Source organism: Nothoprocta perdicaria, unplaced genomic scaffold (assembly GCF_003342845.1).
Source record: "Nothoprocta perdicaria isolate Ctin4 unplaced genomic scaffold, notPer1 scaffold_247, whole genome shotgun sequence".
NCBI lineage: Eukaryota > Metazoa > Chordata > Aves > Tinamiformes > Tinamidae > Nothoprocta > Nothoprocta perdicaria.
The window spans coordinates 617,830-637,491 of record NW_020455474.1 but is presented as its reverse complement, the minus strand read 5'-3'; the positions used below and the strand labels follow the sequence as shown (position 1 = coordinate 637,491).

Below are 19,662 nucleotides of genomic sequence, written 5' to 3'. Positions count from 1 at the left end.
CTGTCAAGTGCTTTTCAGTACAAAGCGCCAATAAAATGGCCTTTTATTTGTCTCTCTTTTGGCTTTTTCTATTTCATCTCGTTTTGGTTTTTTTTTTCCCCTGTACCCATTCCAAGCTACTGTATGAAGTTATGTTTCTAATTAAAATCTATTCTGGAAACTTCAATCACAGTTGCTCACATTGCACAACAGCATCTGTTGCAGAGGGCCGGACCGCCGAGYTCCACAGAGGTAATGACCAAGCACAGACGGGGACTTTCTCAACCACGGGGGCATCTCTCTAAGCTCCAAATCGTGTAAAGCCTTGGACAAAAAGCARCAGATGCCACTGCCTTCACAGCRACCCAGTAATGCAACAAACTCCAGSCTGGCTTTGGAAGATAAGACTTTAAAAAAAGAYGACTTCTTTATTATTGGAAAAAAAAATCTGGTCTGAGATTACCCCGGTCTCCACAGTATTTGAGTCCCCTACAGCATATTTATCCTTAAAATACCAGGCTGAGGGTGGGAAGATCAACTATCAGTGTTACATGGAACACAAACAAAAAGCAGAGAGATATCTTGGGGGCAGCTAAGCTGTACAGTAAAGCCAGCACCAGATGGAATTGGAAAGGCTGCTCAGGGCAGATGTGAAAAGCAGGACTTTTATAGCTCTGGTATTTTCTAGAGTAGACTTAGTTTTGCAGTGCTATGACCATAACACCCCTGGTTTTGGGGAGAGGCCAAATATTTTTTGCAGCAGATCTCTGTTGTGTTCAGGAGGTCTGTTCTAATTTGCACAACAGGCTGTGACAGAAATAGGAGCTGAATATCAGCTGCAAATCCTTGACTATAYATCTAGTGCCTTGGCCACCCTTACTTGCAATCTCTACACCATCCTAATTTGCCATCTTGATTGAAAATCATGATGGAGATCTCATTTGCACCACAGTTGCTGCCCAACTGTCAAAGAACTTTTCCCCGTGCTCTATAACCGTGTCCCAATTACATATATCTTTAATTGCTCATCAGAACTTTGTGACAATACATACCCTAGAGTCTCATCCTGGCCACGTCTAACTTTCTCATACAGTTTTGTGTTACCACACACTAACTGGCAAAACATGTATGTGATTTCATATGCTCCTCCCTAGCTCATGGACAAAATCTCTCAGGAAAAATGCTACATACTGCCAATTCATGCTGGTATTTCTTTGTTCATCTTTAGAAAAATTCTTGTGTAAACCCATGGCCACAATTCGATGCTTTCATCAAAGACCGTAAAGAAAACAACTAAATATTAATTATTTTTTGAAGTACTACCCGTGGTTGTYGCATTACACAAGAGACAAAATGTAGACAGTTCCTCATTTAGAAGAGCTTCCAATCTAATTATCCAAATCAGAGAAGAGACAGGATGCATAAGGAAAAAAAAAACAAARATAGGAGTAGCTCAGAGGAGTTTTGTTTCATCGACTGATTGTTTTAATCCTATTTCCTTATATATGTTTCACCTTTCATTGTACTCTTAACAGAAGAAGTCTTCAGCTCTGGCAGAGCTCTACTGGGAGCATATTATAYAGCTGGGAACTTCTTGCCTTTCTTTAACAAGCTCAGGCACCAAGTCATGTTTGGAAATGAGTCTAAGGGTATAATCCTGCACTTTAGGATATTTTCCTCTGCATACAGTCATTTAGGTACAGAAGGGCTACTGGGAAGTACTGGCAACAGCAGTCACCAGGTTTGAGCTTAAAATAAAAGCAAGCTGCTGTTATGTACTCAAGACCTCATAAAACTTCATTTACCTCTACGTTTATGCGCTTCATCTAACAGAGGCTAGAAGGGCAATCTACAGGCACTGCTATAACTTAATAAAAAGGTAGACAATTTTCCTTAAAGTGAATAGCCAGCTCCATCAGCAACAGCTCTAATGCATCTTGGCCCCTTCCAAATTGCATTTGTAAGTCAAGTTTTCTGTTATTTAATAGGGAGCAGCAAATGCTTGAAGAGCCACCCTGGTCCTGCTGTTCCTCCCAGCTCTCGTCTATATAACTAGCACACACAATTTGTGTTGTGTCTTCCTCAACAGTGATATTAGGACAATTTCTCTCCTCCATACGGAACTCTATTTTCATGAAGCCCATAGGAACGTGCTCTTTGGGAGGCTGCTTGCCGTGTGTCAAAACTGGCTGTTATCTGTAGGATTTAGGCATTGCTGGAGTGAGAGATGTGCCCAAACACTACCAGCGTGTATATAAACCCTTTCCACACAATTAATTCTTTGCAAAAACAAGCAAAAAAGAAAAAAATACACGTTAGTTCACAGACAAGACTCAGGCTTGGTCTCATCCAGACTGAAATATTATTGGTTTGTTATAAAGCTGTAATATCCTAGGATTGCCTGTGGATTTCAGGCATTTTCATAAATGGCATCACAAATTTTACAGAGTGAAAACCAAAATGGCCTGCATATATTTCTATCTATTATACATGTTTCTACAGAACCTGAAATCTAAAAATATCTGAAAAAACATTTAYATGCATCTCAGCTAAACATGCCTGACTGATCTTTACTTTTTTAMGTATGAAATATTTGTATTGTCTGAGACTACATGAGGTTAACAGGCCAATATTACAAAGAAGATCAATTTAATAAGAGCTTTCAGTGAAAGCAAGATGAGGCTCTAAGGGCAGGCATAAGATGTCTACGATATAGATACTTCTGATTAAAACTACAATACTTGGTTGACCTCACTTAATGACCTCAAGTCTTACAGTATTTTAGGTGAAATCGTTCAGATTTCATCTTCTCAGGAAATGAGAAGTAGAATTCAGGTTATCATTTCTAGCCTTAAATTTGTAGCACTATCTTACCAATTTACCAAATCATTAATTTTTTTTTTTTAATTTTATTTTCATAAGAAAAATAAAGTACCTTGTTCYGGCACCTATCTGAAAATCTATACAAGATATTCCCTTCACAGTCAGCTTATCTCCAGACATGCTCCCAAATACGGGAGCACAAGGCACCTTTTGACCTTTAGATGTTTCCATTTATCTAGGTCTTCACAGGGCTAATATCTAATATCTATCTAATATGTAATATCTAATATCTATCTAATATCTATCTTATCCAAGTCTATCATTGGCAGCAGCCAAAAAATATGAAATTTATGCTTTTTTTTCTATGAGGGAAGATTTTTGATTTAGCTTTTAACTGTAGTTATGTCTACCATAAATAGGCAAAACATTTTATTGCTAACACTTTGGCAAGATTATTTTTTAACATGTGCGCATGAATTCCACCATCAATAATAGAATAAAAAGAGAGATATATTATACCAAAATATCAAATACTAATTTCTATCTGTAATGTGTAGAGAAGGGGAAGACAAGCTTTCCACTATGGCCCAGTCTGATAAACTCCACATTCTCACTATAATGTAATACAATCCAACTAAAGTTGCCTGTTCACTATAGAAAAAAAAATCCTGAATCATATTTCAAATTTGGTTTTATAGAAATTATTTGAAGGGTTTTTTGCCCTTTTWTTWTTTTTTTTTTTTTACTTTCTTCTTAATCTACTAGAAATACCCAGGACAATTTAATTTTTCTTACAAACTATAAAGAAAAAGATACTGATTTATGGAATTCATAAAAACTGTACTTTTTAAAGGATTGTTTTAATATATTTTATGTAATTTTAGGAAAACTTCTGTATAATAATAGAAATTGTCACACAGTCCATGAGACTGACTTTGTGATTTTTTACTCTCCATGCTATTTTGGAAAATAAACCCAGAAGCTGGAGGTAGCATGGGTAGCATGAATAATCGGACTAGTTCAAACCGTACAAATTTAACTGGAAGTGATTTAACTATCTGATCATTTTTAATGAGTTAAAAAAGAAATCATATACATACAAGAAATTTTACTTTGAATTTTAATGATGTTTAAATACATGCACTATGTACGTAAAAACTTACCAATAAAACCTGTCAGTATCTAACCACAGTATTTAGCTTTTACAGCAAGAGAATTAATAAACATTGAAGTTACAGGTTGAGAGAAGAGGCTGAGAAACGGACATTTTTTTCTTCCTAGCCATGATTTCATGTGTGATTTTCAACCAGAAATAGCTATTCATTTTAGAAACAAGTTRCTAATAAGATGTCTGGATCAAATTAATTAATTCCAAGGCTTGAAAAGAGACAGCACTTGGAATCAGATTTAATAAAATCTGTATCTTGCACACTGTTCTTGTGAAATTTCCATTTCAAAATAACTTTCCCATTAGCTATGTTACAAGGCCATATCTCAATGTCCAATATTCTCAATTATGCTTCTTCCAGCCAGATGGATGATTTTATCCCAGCAAGGGCCAGCAAGGCTTTTCTAATGCTTCACCATTAGCCATCCCTTGTCCCTTGACACAGGGAGTGGGGAAATGCTTCAGAATTACCTCAGAATTACTCCAAAATTACATTAATTTTGAAATTAAACATTTCAATCAGCTGCTTTATATTTTAGGGTCTACCCATAGCAGGAAACAAGCTAGAAGAGGTAGGAGATCCCTTTTCAAGCCAATGCAATTCAAGCTGCTCCCTTTGCACATGGTGCTGTGCTGCACTGATGCACAACCTTGCACCAAAACTCAAAAAGAAAACAACTTCTGCCAAGTCAATTTGGTCACCCATATACCTCAGTATAAATATACCCATATATTTCTTCTGCTGCAGCTTTATCTGTTCTTTATCATACAAGTTATTAGCAGGCATTCTTAGAAATGCAGATTAATGTCATCAGCAGAAGATATGGCAGGGAAAACTCTCATGTTCATCTTTTATTGCCTAAGTTATTCATTTATTTTATTTTCTTTGCTGTAAATAAAAATGATCAGATAAGCACTAGCTGTCTTTATAGCTCTTTTATCTAATAAGAATGCATTTAGGAAATCTTTATTGTTCTTCTGGGCAGCACAGCAACCTGATGTTTTATTAAAAAGGATTTTCCACCAGTTTAGGACTATGTTCTGTTTTTCATACACACACACACACAAAAAAAAAAAACCAAAAAAAACCCAGCATGATTTCTTTTGATTTCTCTTTGTAAGGACCATACCAACAATCCTTTTCACTTCCCRCAAGCCTGTGCTTGTCTAACTCCTCACCCACAGTGATGCTCAGACCTGTAAAAGGAGAAATATCATTTTTGCAGGCTGAGAGTATGCTGCCCGACTATTCTTTTTATGATTTCAAATATGTTTTAACTCCAGGACCTCTGTCATTTTTAAAGATATGAATCCACTTGCACTTCAAAATGATAATGTGGGCAAAAGCAATGCAATGTTACAGAGATGTAACAGTCCAGAGGAGACAAGTGGATGTCCACACACCATTGACAGTAAATTGAGAGAGAATTTTCTCTATACAAATGATGGTTTTAGTGCCAGGTATTTTTCTTCATTCCTATTTGCAGCTATGCATTTGGTGCATCCAGTGTAACTGGTTTCTACAAGCTGTCCACTTTCTGTCAAAATATACACTGAAAATACCATTTTCAGCAATGCAGCACTCAAATTCTCATGACGGACTAAAGGTCTTTAAATATCAGCCCCCTCCTGCTAGCTGCTTTCTAGCTACAGAAAACATTCCTTGCATCTCTCAACCTTTGGCTACCCCAGGGCTTGCCCAAGCAGAGAGCGGCAAGGATGAGGATGCTCTGGTTGATGCCAGATGTCAACGCTGGGAAGAAAATCAATAGGATGCCAATTGGATGTGGTCTAGGATGCTATTGCTAATGGTACCTTAACACTGTAATCAGTATCACGCAATTAGACATACATTTCTAGGGGTAGAAACCTYAAAGTTTATTATTTTCTTCATATTATTTTGATCCGATTTGTAGAGCATTAGAGTCTTTTCCAAATATTCTTAGGAGGTCAGTATAAAAAATTTGAGCCTAAAAGCTAACTTTAGAGGGTGTTCTGTGAAAAGCTTAGATGATATCTCCTAATAGTGGAAAATTTTAATGGGACCTCTGGCARCCGAATTTCTGCCTCTACAGTGATACTTTGGTAAGAGGCATGCAAAGTATTTTAATTTTAATTACCACTTGGGTACATTCTAATACTGCAATGTACCCCAGTGGTGAAATCCCAGTAAATGCACTTTTTAACGGAGCAGTCTCTTGCTGAATATCTCCTTGGATGGCATTGCTGTTAGGCAGCCTTTGCGGGGGCTGAATCCAACCGAATGAGGCTCTCCGTTTTCTAAATAATTTCTGGTATTTACAGTCTGAAACAGCTTCTGGGGGGGAACAGGTCTAGCTAAATTCTGTTGTTTTGAAGATGTGAGCACAGAAGTGTGAAATTTTCACAGATGTTCATGAGTCACAGCCTATACTTGGTCTGCCCCAGCTTTTCCCTGCAAACAGGTTTATCAATTTTGGTCGGAGAAGTTTTCCCCTCCATATCTCAGCCCTGAGGACCACTGGCAACACCAACCAGCTTCTCTGTCCAGCCATCAGCTCCCACGCATCCCGTATTAATTGAAACACTCCGGGCACACGAAGGCTCTGCAACCCCATGCTTTGGTTTCAGTCATTTTTGCTGATAAACCAATTCCCAGGGCAGCAAAGAAGCAGAGCAAGCAGCACACACTTACCACAAATTCCCACTATGGAATTTAAAACACCAACTTAGAGTCCTCAGTTGAAGCTCAAATAAAGGTTTAAATAGATCCCCATTTTTTTTTCCTGTCCTAACACAACATTAATCATGCTCTAATGTTCTATCAAAGACATGCATGTCTTTCTAGCACAAGCAGCAAATACCACGTGGGTTTTAAGAGGCTGGGGACTTCTCCTGAAAGGAAAGGCAATATTATCCTTGCTCCATGGTGCAAAGACACTCAACACTTCCATATTCTCCTTTCTCAGCTTTCCACTGGACCTTAAAGTTCAGATGTTTTCTGCAGAACAGAAGGTTCTGCCAAAGACCTGCCGGCACGTAGGTATGTATTGATTGTACCCCATCTATATCACAGCAAATTCTCCCTGTCACCCTCCATTTCCCTGCACTATTTACTAGTTCAGCATACTACTTCATTTTTAATTTTTTGTTTGTTTTCCCTCTGCTTCTTTAGAGGGTGAAGATATCTATAACATAACAAGACATAGCTGAACCGCTTTCCAGTGTGATCACAGTCAAAAAGCCATGAAATCTGAACCAAATGAATATATTGTTCCTACTCTCCCCGGGAGAGGTGAACAAGGTCGGTTACATTTCTGTTATAGACGTTTATGCTTTTCAAAAGGTCACTTGCTTTACATTCCCAAAACCCTGGGCACCAGGTGGCAGAATTGGGCGCATGAGCTTTTCTCAAGGTTGCAGGGTATGAACTTTGTGCAAGGGGAATATTGCCCAAGATAGAGGAAAATTGGCAATACGAAAGAAATACAGAATAAATTATCTTGACCCTTTGGGTCATATTGGACATAAAGCCAAACTTTCTTTGAGATTTAGAAAGTACATTCTTTTCTGTTATTTTTTTCTTATTTTTGCTTTGACTCAGAGCTGCCGCTCACACCGAGCAAGCCGGTCTCAGTAGCAAGCTGGATTCCTGGCCATCGCCATACGAAGTCTTTAAGCATCGCTGCTGGCATAGCCCCAGGAAAAGTTTCCAGGTCCTTGTAACAAAAGGTATCCCCTCATTTCTATCCAAACCTGCACATTCTCTACCAAGTAGCATGTGCGTTTAGTCACTCCGAAAGAGATGTATTACCCCCTTTAATGGCTAAAAAATACAACTATAAAAATATCAGATCARTTCTTTGTATTATGAGCTTTGAGTAAGGCTGATTTATGTGCTAGCAGTTTTAAAATGTCTCCTCTGATGTCTGTCTGAAGCACAGGGCAAAGACTTTCTGCAATTCCAGCTGAAGCCACAAAACTGCATACGGCCATCAAAAACAGGAATATTCTTTGTTTTCCAGAGCCAAACAAACAGACTGAGCCAAACAATGGAGACTAAAACTGACTCAGTCTGCTTGCAGAGCGGCTGCGCGTCGGACTCAAATTAGGAGAATTTGTCCAATGTGCCCRTGCCAGAAATATCTTAAAATGCCAAATTGCTGAGGTATACTGCAAGACCAAAGATTCTGCAATAAGAACATTAATTGTATCTATTAAAAATAATCATCTAAAATTGGAATACCATTAGTAAGTACAAAATCAATAAAGAAAACAACTACTATATTAAGACACTCTTCTGGCCCAATAAAGAAGACACCTTTACTTAAGTTTAACCACTTAAGTTTAACCACTTTTACATTTCCATTTGAAAATAATTTATCAAAGCAGTATGATTGCAAGAAAATCATTGCACGGATATAAAATTGATTTATCACGATACAACTACTTYCTTTACACACCATCACATGTGCAATTGTCTTGCCTTAATCTAGTCAAGAATTAAATAGAGTTTAGGACATATATTTGTTACAGGATCAGGATCCTGGCTGATATCACAGTATTTTAGCAAAGTGAGGGAAAAAGGAAAAAGAAATGTATCCACATGGATCAATATCAATGTCTAGTATGAGAAGCCCGTGTGTAGTCAGTAAGAACACTATACTATGGCACCAAAACCTACCATAGTATGGAAACAATAAAGTGATTTCTAATTAGGTAACACATTTAAAAAATAGTAGAAATATGAAAAAAAAAATTGAAGTTGGAAAAAAAAAGTTGAAATGATATCTTAAACAAAATTACTTTCATTTTTTCATGATTAAAATTAAAAATATGCATGTACCAACAAAACATATTCTAGTAATAGCCTGTATCTGCAGTGAGATGAAGGGGGATGCTTCAGGACAACCTTTTTTAGAATCACATCTTCTTTACTGGTTTGTGAAAAAATAATCCTTTCCAATTTTAAATCTTCCCAAAGAATACACTGCTAATCAGCAGTGACATTAGCTTTTGCTTCCCCTGCATRAAGACAAACACATAATTACACACACCTCTATGTATAAAGAAGAAAAACCCCAAAGGAGGGCTGAGCATTACAGCAAGGAYGGCCAAGAGAACAAACACTCAAAAAATGAGGATAGAAGCCAAAATCTGCTTAAATCAGCCCCTTCCAATTAACATCCCTGTTCTTTTAGCCGTAGGAATTTGTTGCCCAACACAAGGAAGCATCACCAATGAATATTCAACAAAAGAGGGTTTATTTCTGGGGTCCACCCACAGTCGTCACCATGTGCAGCCTGGCCTGGGCTCCTGCCTATCCCTCCTCTAGGTTGCACATCTGGGCTAAATACTTGACCTATATAGGGAGCCTGTGACAGGAAATACCTCAAATCAATCCAACTTGGTTTTTAAACCTTTCATAAAGTGTAACTCTCAGTGTTATAAAGGGATAGTGTATCTCATCTAGTGGTAAGTTTAGACAGTTGTAGGTTTTTTCTTAAAAACACATCTGTTGTTATTGCTTCATATGGAATAATAAGAAGAATGGAAAGAAAATAAACACTCCCCATAAAGCGTAGAAACCCTCATAGTGCCTGGAGCTATTGCTCAGACATGATTTCGGAAGAAATCTGTGTGGTTACAATTAACCTGATTTCAAACTCTGTGCTCCTTCCCAGCCCTCCAAGAGGATTCAGACTGCACTTTCTGGAGCACAGTAAAAGAAAAAATGCTTAGTTGGTTTGCTTTGCTTTTTACTTAGTTACTGTTTTTGACAGATTTTAATGGTTTGTTGATTCAGGCTCAGCCTTAATACAGTGCTAAAAAAGTCAGAGGTTGCTGGTATGTTTTAGCCCAGTAAAAACTGTTCAAGTGAGGGACTGAATAGAGTGRGCAAATACACACCGAAAATACCCAAAAGCTCTGAAAAGGAAAAGACTTAGAAACTTAGAATAAAACTTTCTYCTTTCCCATAAAGCACCCTAAGTCCAAGCAGACACACCCAGAAAAATCTACCATGGAAACTAATTGAGTATTTAAAAGTTCAAAGCAGAAGTACAGGTTCAAGAAACAATGAAATCTCCTTATAAGACAGCAAATAATATCTCCTTATATTTAAGGAGATTTAAAAAAAAAAACAGGGATTGAAATGTGACCTAGATAACTAACTAACTAACTAACTAACTAACTAATAAAGGTAATAAATAAATAATTAGATAATAAATAGAAAGTAAGTTGCTGGGAAGTACGCAATAGGTGCAGGGGGGAAGGTCTCTCAGGGAGCTGGTCCATGACCCAGGGTTTGATCCCACAGAACCCACCACAGCAGAGGAATCCTACTGGAAAATGCACTAAAGATGAAGAAATCTCAGCACAGAGGCCAGTTTGCACAGTCAGTTAATTATTCCTTAAAGTCATTTCTGACAAGGGCATGATTTTTAAGGAGCTCGGAGGACACACAAGCACTGTGCAGTCGGGCTCCGTCTTTCCCACGTTTCACCAGCTGTCCGTTGCTGGCAGCCTTGGCCAAGCTGCCTGGAGGATTTCAACTTTCTCAACCTTCAGATGCCTGTTATGGAGACGTCCTTCCCGCCTACCCAACTCCCGAGTAGAACCAAGGCTCTGTGGTTTTAAAAGTTCAGTTAATACCTCTTAAATTTTGAGTGCTCGGCATTTTCACAAGGTTCGAAACTTCCTGTCTGCAGAAAGAGAATCGCTAAAAATATCATGAGAACGGCCTGACTCTCCATATTTCAGAGGAAAGAACTGGAGGTTCAGCAGGGAAGCTTCTTATGAAGCTTCCAGCACTGTGACAGTGAGCAAAGGAGACGACTCAAAGGATGGGCAACTCTCCAAGTCAAATGACTTAGTGTTTGGAGGTCCTTCCACTTCGTTCCAGCTTCCTGCGAGCTTGTTGCTTTGTGAAGTCCACAAAATATTCCCAACATTCATTCTGTCTAAACACCTTTTCTGCAATCAACCCTGCTCCAACAAAGGCTCATAACAACAGGCTAAACACACGGGAGGTCTCAATGAAGCCAAGCTACATGCACCAGAAGTTTCAGAAGGTTTTATGTGAGTTATCAGTGAGTTCAAAACTGAATGCATGCTAAAAAGCTGCATGCATATTTACTGGAGCCTGAAAGCCCAAAGGTTCATACTGAAGTGATACAATCACCTGCAGACTCAATGACGACTGCTCAGGAACCCATTCAAATAAACCCAGACACCAACTAGTTGCTCACTGAGGTCTGACGTTCTTCACCTGAAGAATACTGATGTGCTACCAACAGCATACGTTGCCAACAGAGAGTCTACATCTGTGCTGCAGAACATTATGGGGCTGATGTGGATGATGCAGGATGTGATTTGTGATTTATCACTACCTCAGGTGTTGCCTTGGAGAGCCCATCCTGCTTCCAACCATGCTAGTGGGAGGTATCTAGTAAGCACATGGATTCTTCACCTCGAAGTGAAGTGTGTGTTGAGGTGGGATGGGAAAGCTTCAACACAAGCTTTCCTGAGTGCAAAGAAATGCTTGTTCAACTTGCTAGCAGCTGAGAAACAGAACCTAATTCAGCATTATGGAATAAAGATACAGGAGGTATTTCTGGAGGAATAGTTTGTAGTATTTTCTCTCCATGTTTTCAAAGACCTGCATGGCATTTTAGCTGTGTAACTCCTATACTAGCATTTTTTACCATATTTTGAAAAGTTTCCCTTGCYGTTCCTTTTGTAGAACTATGAAAGGTTTTCTGAAAATGTCAGTATGATTGGTATTTGATTTTCAACTATCCAAAAAATCCCAAACATGTTATTTGTTGCTTGTTTATTTCTAATACCAAATAATTCCACATTAATACCAATAATACCAAATAAATCATACTCATCTGCAGTAAAGAGTTAAACTAGTTACCTACACTACTCACTTTGTACGTAATATTTCCTGTGTCAGTAGCCAGCAACTACAGAGTAGATAAACTCAGAAAAAAAGTATTTCCAGTACATGAACTATGTTTATGTGTTCATAAAATTTCCTTCATTTCATTCATTATATAATTCATTACATTTCTTGTGCGGACTCTTGGTTGACACAGCGTATTCTCAGACACATTATCTTACTAATGCCCGTGGGAAGGCAGTCTCAGAACTATATATTTACTGTGAAAGAGCACTGTATGCTTACAGTATCCTCATACTGTAAATGACCAGAAGCAAATAGCAGATTAATACTGTATCCAAGTACTTTCACTATAAAATCAGCAATTAAGCTTCACCTATGATGCAAGTCATGACAGTCTTCTGAAGCTTGCTAGTTTTTGTGCAAAATCAATGAACTCTCAAAAAAATCTTTGTAATTTAATTCAAACAAGGATAGAGGGAGTATCAGCTAAGACCGAGTATTCTAAAAATGCTTTAAATGATCTTGGCATTCTTTCACTTCTGTCTGCATAGGCACTTTGACTCTGTGAGTCACCATCTGGCATATTTTCATTCTTCCTCTTGTTTTTCTCACCTCTCTGTTACCATTTTTAACTATGGGTAGAAAAGAGAAACAGCTTTACTTTCACACTGTCAACTTGATTTAGGGTTGGGTAGTGATGAAGAATAAGACTGTGCTCAAACCCTTCCGACACAGAGAGCGTTATGTTTAGAATATCTTGTCATGTCACGTACCAGAACTATAAACCTGGGATCATAAATGTTCCTTTTGTATTTATTTACAGAATCAGTTTTGCAGTATATGCATTAATCATTATACCAAGCCATCTCTTAAGGCAGCTCCCAAGTACAGGATTAAAGTTGGTTATCTGTTACTAACATCCACATTTTTAAACCAGAAGCCTAACAAGAAGGCCGGACCTGATGCGTGCTTTGTACATAAAATAAGCACAAGCAACTTCTACATGTGAATGCCACGGACTTTACTGTACTATAACACTGTACCAAAATAACTGCACTGAAACAAGACCAGGACTATCCTTCTGGTGGTCTGCTTTTACAAAGACAGTGAATTGGTCAAGGTTCATAAATCTCCGAAAGAAATCAGATACTGAAAATAAAATAAAGTTAAAAAAATTGCTGCTTCCTCACCATATCTTCAACTTCCAATACTTCGTCATTTTGACAGTCTAATTCACACAGCTGAAGTCTTCCTTCCAAAAACCAAAMGATATAAGAAATTGGAATGTGAAATATTGAGTTAACCAGCCCACTCAACAGAGAATAACATTAAAAGATAAGAAAAAATTCAAATAACAAGTGGTCTTGAAGATCTGTAGTATGTTGGTATTCCGGAAACAGGTCTAGACTCAGGTTCATCCTACTAAAATATGCTCAGTGAAGTTTTTATTCTCTTAAAGAGGTATTTTTCTCACCTCAGAAACTAATATGAATCTAGAGAAGACTACTGGGAAAACTACAGTGAAAAAAAGTTTTTCTTTGGCATAATCAAATATTTTTATTCTAAAAGTTTGCCTACTGCATATGTATCATGTAATGCCATTACAATATTTACTGAAGCCATAGGTAGGGGAAAACATTAATTTGAAGGGTTTTTGGTGGCAGACATTGCTGTTTATTCATTCTTAGTCATCCTTTGGTCTCCTTCAGTGTGACATACTTTAAAAGATGAGCTCTTAAAAGGAATAGTTGGGTTATGTTTTATTATTCTATTTGCAGACGTGCTGAGGAGACATAGAAGCTGGTAGATGAAAGAAGGCTCATTAAAAGCCACATGTTTTCATCTGTGCTTGTTAGACATCTGGCAAAAAGGACAATGAAATTTGTGGGAGATCTTCCAAGGAGAATCTAGGGCCAATGAGTTGGTTATTAAAAGGAACTTGTGTAAAAAGTGCAAGCAGAAGTTTTAAAACTACCTCTACATGGTAGGTCAAAGGAGTATTCCTCTTCGTCTAGACTTCTCAAGGTGGGAATCATGTCAACATTTGAGGGGRTACTAATAGACCAGATAACAAGATYGCTTAATGCCTATTTCTCCSTAGTAGTTACAAGAGTAGTTTATCACTGAATAGATCTCACTTAAATATCAGCTGATGCACATTTGTTGTTATTTTACCCTCTTAATCTTGATTCAGTTCCCTAACCTAAAGTTTATTTCCTGATCTCTCCGAATTACTGTTTTTTTTTTCCCAACTCTTGCCCCATTTCCTTTCGTATCTAAGCTCACTGAATYCATTGTCTGAAGCACTCCTGGTATCACTATCTTTCCCACTGTCTTATGGAAAGTCTCAGATAAAGGGCATAATAGGTGATAACTAGTAGATAATAACTAGTAGATGTACGCTTTGGATTGGCTTYGAGTTCAAGCACTGAAAGATCTGTGAGATATGAAATAGGTGTCTACTACAAACCATTCTGAGCACTGAAATACAAATGAACATGGTTCCTTAATTTGCACATACAGAAATATTTTACGGCTAGAACAGGAAGCACTATAGYGGATATAAATTTTGTCAGGGCCTAATTCCCTCAATGTGGAGCTACTGAAGCTAGTAGATGTGGGAGGACAGTAGATGTGGGACACTATYCTGTCATCACACCTTAGGTCAAATGACAATTAATGAAAAAAATCATAGAAAATGCATGGGTAATGATCCCAGACTTTCACTTCTTTTAACTGATCCTCATTCATTTGAGCTTCCATACTGGGTCAGTACCAKTACAGTCAATAGCAACTTGATTGCTGGTTCCCAAGGTTGATAGATAGTCTCAGATTTAGGAAAGCTATGGGAATATGATGCTTTGGAGCACAGAGGCATCGGAAGAGATATGGAACAGAACTGAGTCCCCTCAGTGTTTTCAATGTTGTCTTTCTAAAGCCATTTCAAAGTTTCACAGAAAAGCAATAGAAGTATGCAAGAGTTTGTAATTAGGATTTTTAATTGCAGCAGATTCAGCAGCAGTAGAAGTGGTAGTGAGAGCTGTTTGACAGTGGCACATGGCCTAGAGCAAATATGCAGCGTTAGGCAGCACTGATGGGGACCACAGCCCCATAAACCTCTCACTGGTCAACTTTTGCCTATGTGTAGGCAGTGTCCCAAAGCCATCTCTAGGGCTCTGCCCCACACACGGTCACCGAGAAGGCCTATATTAACCTCTATTAAGGGCCTCATAAAAGAAAAACATTGAAATTAATGAATCTCTTTCYAGTGATTTGAACAGGCTTTGGATCAAGGCCTAAAACAGCAAGGATGGAATTAGAAAATGGAAGTACAGCTGGAAAGAGAGCTGCTAATCCATCTGTTTTCCTTCCAGGAGTGACTTTGTGCTTTTTCATTTAAGGGGCAAGAAGGCAGGCTGATRCGTCTCACTGTTACCCGAGTCAAGTATTTGCAAATGCTGACCTTAACAATATGTTAAAAATTGCACCCCACTAGCATCCACATGATTTGTTCCTAGGTTAAAATTTCACATTTTGARAATATCTGTATTCTCACATTTGCAGCAGTTAGCTTGAACAAATCAAGCCAATATCATCTGTAATATGCTGTATCCTTCAGACTCCTGTGCTTGATTTCAGCTTTGATACAGAACTGATCAGTACCAGCTGCTCAGCCAAAGGGCAGATCACACATTCCTGTTCCTTCATTTTCTTCATTCCAGCTTGGAGCCAGCCTATTGTTTGCTACAACAACTAATTAATCCAGCATGCCCTAGCTTCCAGTGAGCCTCACAGAAGACAGACTCTTGTATTTACTACATGTCCATTAAATTAATCCCACTTCTGGATATGTGTACAAACACATAAATATATACACATATACACAATACACAAGTCACATATATATTTACAAAGCTAGATTCAAAGTTACTATTTATGGTCATCTGATTAGTAGCCACTTTTACTATTTCTAGCTGTCCCCTTAACAGGCCAAATGTGAGAACTTATGGGAAGGTATCACCTATAATTTAGGCACTTCTGCACTGGGCCAGATTTTCCAGTATTTATTTTATACTGATTCCAGGTGGCATGGCCCTAGACATTGGTGTTCCTGCATTTGCTGCAATTTTACATGCAAACTGCACAGCTGCAGGTTGCTGCACGGTGCCTTTGCAGCTTCGGGGAGAGTCAGGAGGAGAAAGATTTCACATGCTAGAGACAGAACTTCCAGCACTGTCTGCAGTTAAAACTCCCTGACACTTTCTGTTAAAAGGCTCCTTTTTTCAGTTACTTATGTCTCAAAGGGTAACCGTTCTCTTTGCTAATGGGTTTATTATGATTTATTATGGCTGATTCAGTTAAAACAATTTGGTTGCTCCCAAGGAAATACACTGCTTTTCACACATAAAAATAAGCCGAACATCCATTTTGTGGAGTATCAAGCTTGCATTCTCGGACCAAAGATCAGAAGTTTAGTCGAGGGGATCAGTTGCTGCTTGTACCTCTGGCTATTTTTGGAAAGAAATCATGGGCTTGATGACATCGAAACCCTTAGATGTTCTATTGCACTTGCTGGTGGAGTCTCCAAAGAACTGAGGAACTTTGCTGGTTTTGGTGGCCGTGGTCTTGTGAGAACAGGAAAGTGAGGATAGAAATTTACCTGATTGAAAGCAGAAGAGAAAACACTTGCTGGATTCAGTGATTGAAGATGAGGTTGAAGATCAAAGGTAATAAATTGGAAGATGAGTCCTGCAGGTGACTCAATTGATTGGTCATGAAGGAGAGTTTGGAGAGGAAGGTTTGAGGAGCTTGGAATTTCTTATATTTCTATATAAAGGAATGTAAAGGAATGTGATTTCATTTGTGAAACCAAAGAATCTTAGTTTGTTACCCCAGGGGGCCAGAAATACAGAACTTTGAGTTTTGTGCTGCTCTATCCATAGCACCAAAAGAAAAAGAGAGAGGCAGAGAAAGAAAAAGAGCCATAAAAAAAAAGAAAAAAGAAAAAAAAGAAAGAAAAAAAGAAGGGAAAAAATAAAAGACCAATAAAAAAGAAAAAAAAAAAAGAAAAGAAAAAGACATGAAAGAAAGAAAAAAAAGAGAATTCCTCGGTGGGGAATTCTTCCCAGAGAAGACTAAATAGGAAATACTGCCAGTGAAAACATGTTTTATCCAGCAGATCTTTAAAGCTGCAAGGCCATAGCATATGGCACATAACATTGCACTTGTGTGCAAATACAGCCGGGGTACAACCCAAAACCCATGTCCAGTCAAGGCACCTCCTGGGAGCATCCCATCAAAAATGATAATTCCTTATAATATTTTCTCACTATCAGGTCTTTACCAGTCAAAGGAGAACTGGTTTCTATGGGTGTTTGCCTTGCAGCCACAAATCTACATGGGCCACCTGCTTCAGGTACCTGGGAAAAGTTAATGTTATTACACAACCCTGACTCTGTTTTGCTGTACCACATGCATTAGTTTGCACAGTTTGTGCCACAGCTGTTAGCATTAAAAGGTTCCTTCTGAAGTAAACTGGAGCTCAGCCTCGGGGGAATGGCGTTTGGCCCCTGACTTTACAACTCTGAGGTTTATTACATGGGCTAAACTTACTTCAAAATGCCCCAAAACAGTAAAGCAGTTACCACACATTCGGAAAGCACAGGAAAAAAAACGACTCTCATTTCAGGGTGGTGCAACCAGCTCTTAATGGGAGCAACTGCRCTATATTAACTCGTCAAGTCTTTGCAAAATTTAACAATTGCATGTTTCCATACAATAAAACTCAGACAATAGAAAGAAGGAATTAAGGGGTGCTCTGCATTAAATGTATGTTTATTGCTGCTTCATTCCTGTATTTAACGGGTCACTAATTAAGTCTGYTATGTCTCAGTCTTTTACAGGGAAGCTCTTTGTCTGTATATCTTCCTCTAGAGGGATTTAAAGTGAAATGTCAAATTAATTCACAAATTCATAAGCAAAATTCATTCGGAAGCCTTTCTTAGATTAAAACGGCAAGGAATAAAACCAAGTGACACTATATAGAGCCAGCTCTACTGCAGAATCTGCCTTCCTTCATCTGCTTATAGAACTGCAGCTTTAACAGTGAGTCAGTGGACAGGTGTAATTAAGAAGGAAAAGTCCACACAACACCTAGAGATGCAGCATAATTTATATATTAGTTCTCTGCAATCGCCTTATTTGATGAGGAAGGGTTTGAAAATGCCTATATAGCTGCAGAGGATTCAATCTATGGGATATTAAAAATTAACGTGTTGCCATCATCATCCCCACATGCACCCTGGCTGCTACTATCACCAAGCCTGTCATTAGCTGGGTATTCATGCCGAAAGTCCCAGTCAGAATGAGATCCAGCAGATCCCAGGTTCTGGAGGAGGAGGCGGAAAGTTACCTGGTGGTGGTTCAGGAATAGGTTTTCCTTTTTTGCTGCTTTTCTTCGCTTTTAACTCTTTCCTGCTTGGTTTGAACCTTGGGTGCTCCTCCTCCGTGTCGGCAGCRCGGAGCGTTCCTTCCTCCCCAGGCTGCTCCGTGAAAGGGAAATACTCTTCACCAGGATACGGAAAGGAGTAGTAGTGATCCCTGTTGCTAATCTCCTGCAGGTAGTAATCCTGATCCTCCATGGGCAGAGCCGGGCACAAATCCTGCAGCAGCACCATCCCAAAGRCACAGAGAGCAAGGCAGAGCTGGGAGCAGGAGCGGTTCCTGCAAAGGGCAAGCATTCCTGCCTGCTCTAATCTCCCTTGCAACTCCCAGGAATTTATTAGGAAACACGGAAAAAAAAAAAGAGAGCCCTGGCAGCTGGCAAAGCCCCCGCGCACAGGGAAGGGTTCGGCAGCCTGAGCGCGGTGCGCGCTCCGACTTTGGGCTAGTTTGCAAAAGTTGCGAGGAGAGCCCGGGACACAGGCTGGGAGGGAGGGCGCAGCAGCGGGATGCATGTGATCCCGGGATGCAGCAGCCAGACACACGGACGGCCCCGCACAGGGACGCGGAAACGCCGCACCGCTTGGCAGGTGCACACACCCTCCGGCACGGCTGCTTCTTACCCTCTTTTTTTTCCCCTGTTTTTTCCTTTTTTTTCCTTTTTCTTTTTTTTTCTTTTTTTTYTTTTTTTTTYTTTTTKTTTTTTTTTTYTTTTTKTTTTTTTTTTTCCTTCCGAAACCACAGACTTACAGGACAATTCATGCCASGCTTCTGCCACACTGCTGCCTTCTCCTTGGGCACTGGGCATTCGAGTACATGCACAGGTTGCGTGTCTCAGCTCATCAGCCCACCCTCACACATATACACATATATATATATATATATTTTACTTTTCACAAATATAGTATCACTTTCTAGCAATGAAATCAGCTCAGCCTTCCTCTTTCCCAATAGTCTGACTAATTGCAGAGCACGTGCCAATGTTTAAAATGTGTCTCCTAGGGGTAATATCCCCAGTCCAGCTGAAATCTAAGAAGGACACATTTCATCAACAGATCTTTTGCTCACTTTTCTTTTCTTTCTTTTGTTTTTGGAAAGGATCCTGATGTTTTTTCTTTCTGAAGCATCTTTGAAACATATTAGGRAGTACTGCACTACCAGCTGCACACGTGCACCCCTGGTGTGGTCAATGAGATTGATTTGAGAATAAAACCTTATCTTTCATATTTTGCATGCCTCTAAAATAACCTGTAGCGCTGAAGGAAATACCCAACAACTGGCTTGGATGAAATAGGGATTTTTTTCCGTCCTACTGTGCTGAAAATACCAGGTTTTCAGCATTTGTATAGTATTCCTCATGTTG

The 19,662-nt window shown here is 38.9% G+C and overlaps 1 protein-coding gene across 1 annotated transcript in view; it reads right to left on the bottom strand.

Annotated features, from left to right (window-relative positions):
• CPXM2 (carboxypeptidase X, M14 family member 2) overlaps positions 1-18,598 on the bottom strand; it is a 61,069-nt gene extending 42,471 nt beyond the window's left edge. The window contains exon 1 of the mRNA XM_026039934.1: positions 18,271-18,598. Coding sequence (XP_025895719.1) covers positions 18,271-18,598 — 328 coding nt within the window. The remainder of the gene's footprint in view (positions 1-18,270) is intronic.
• Positions 18,599-19,662: the final 1,064 nt, after the last annotated feature.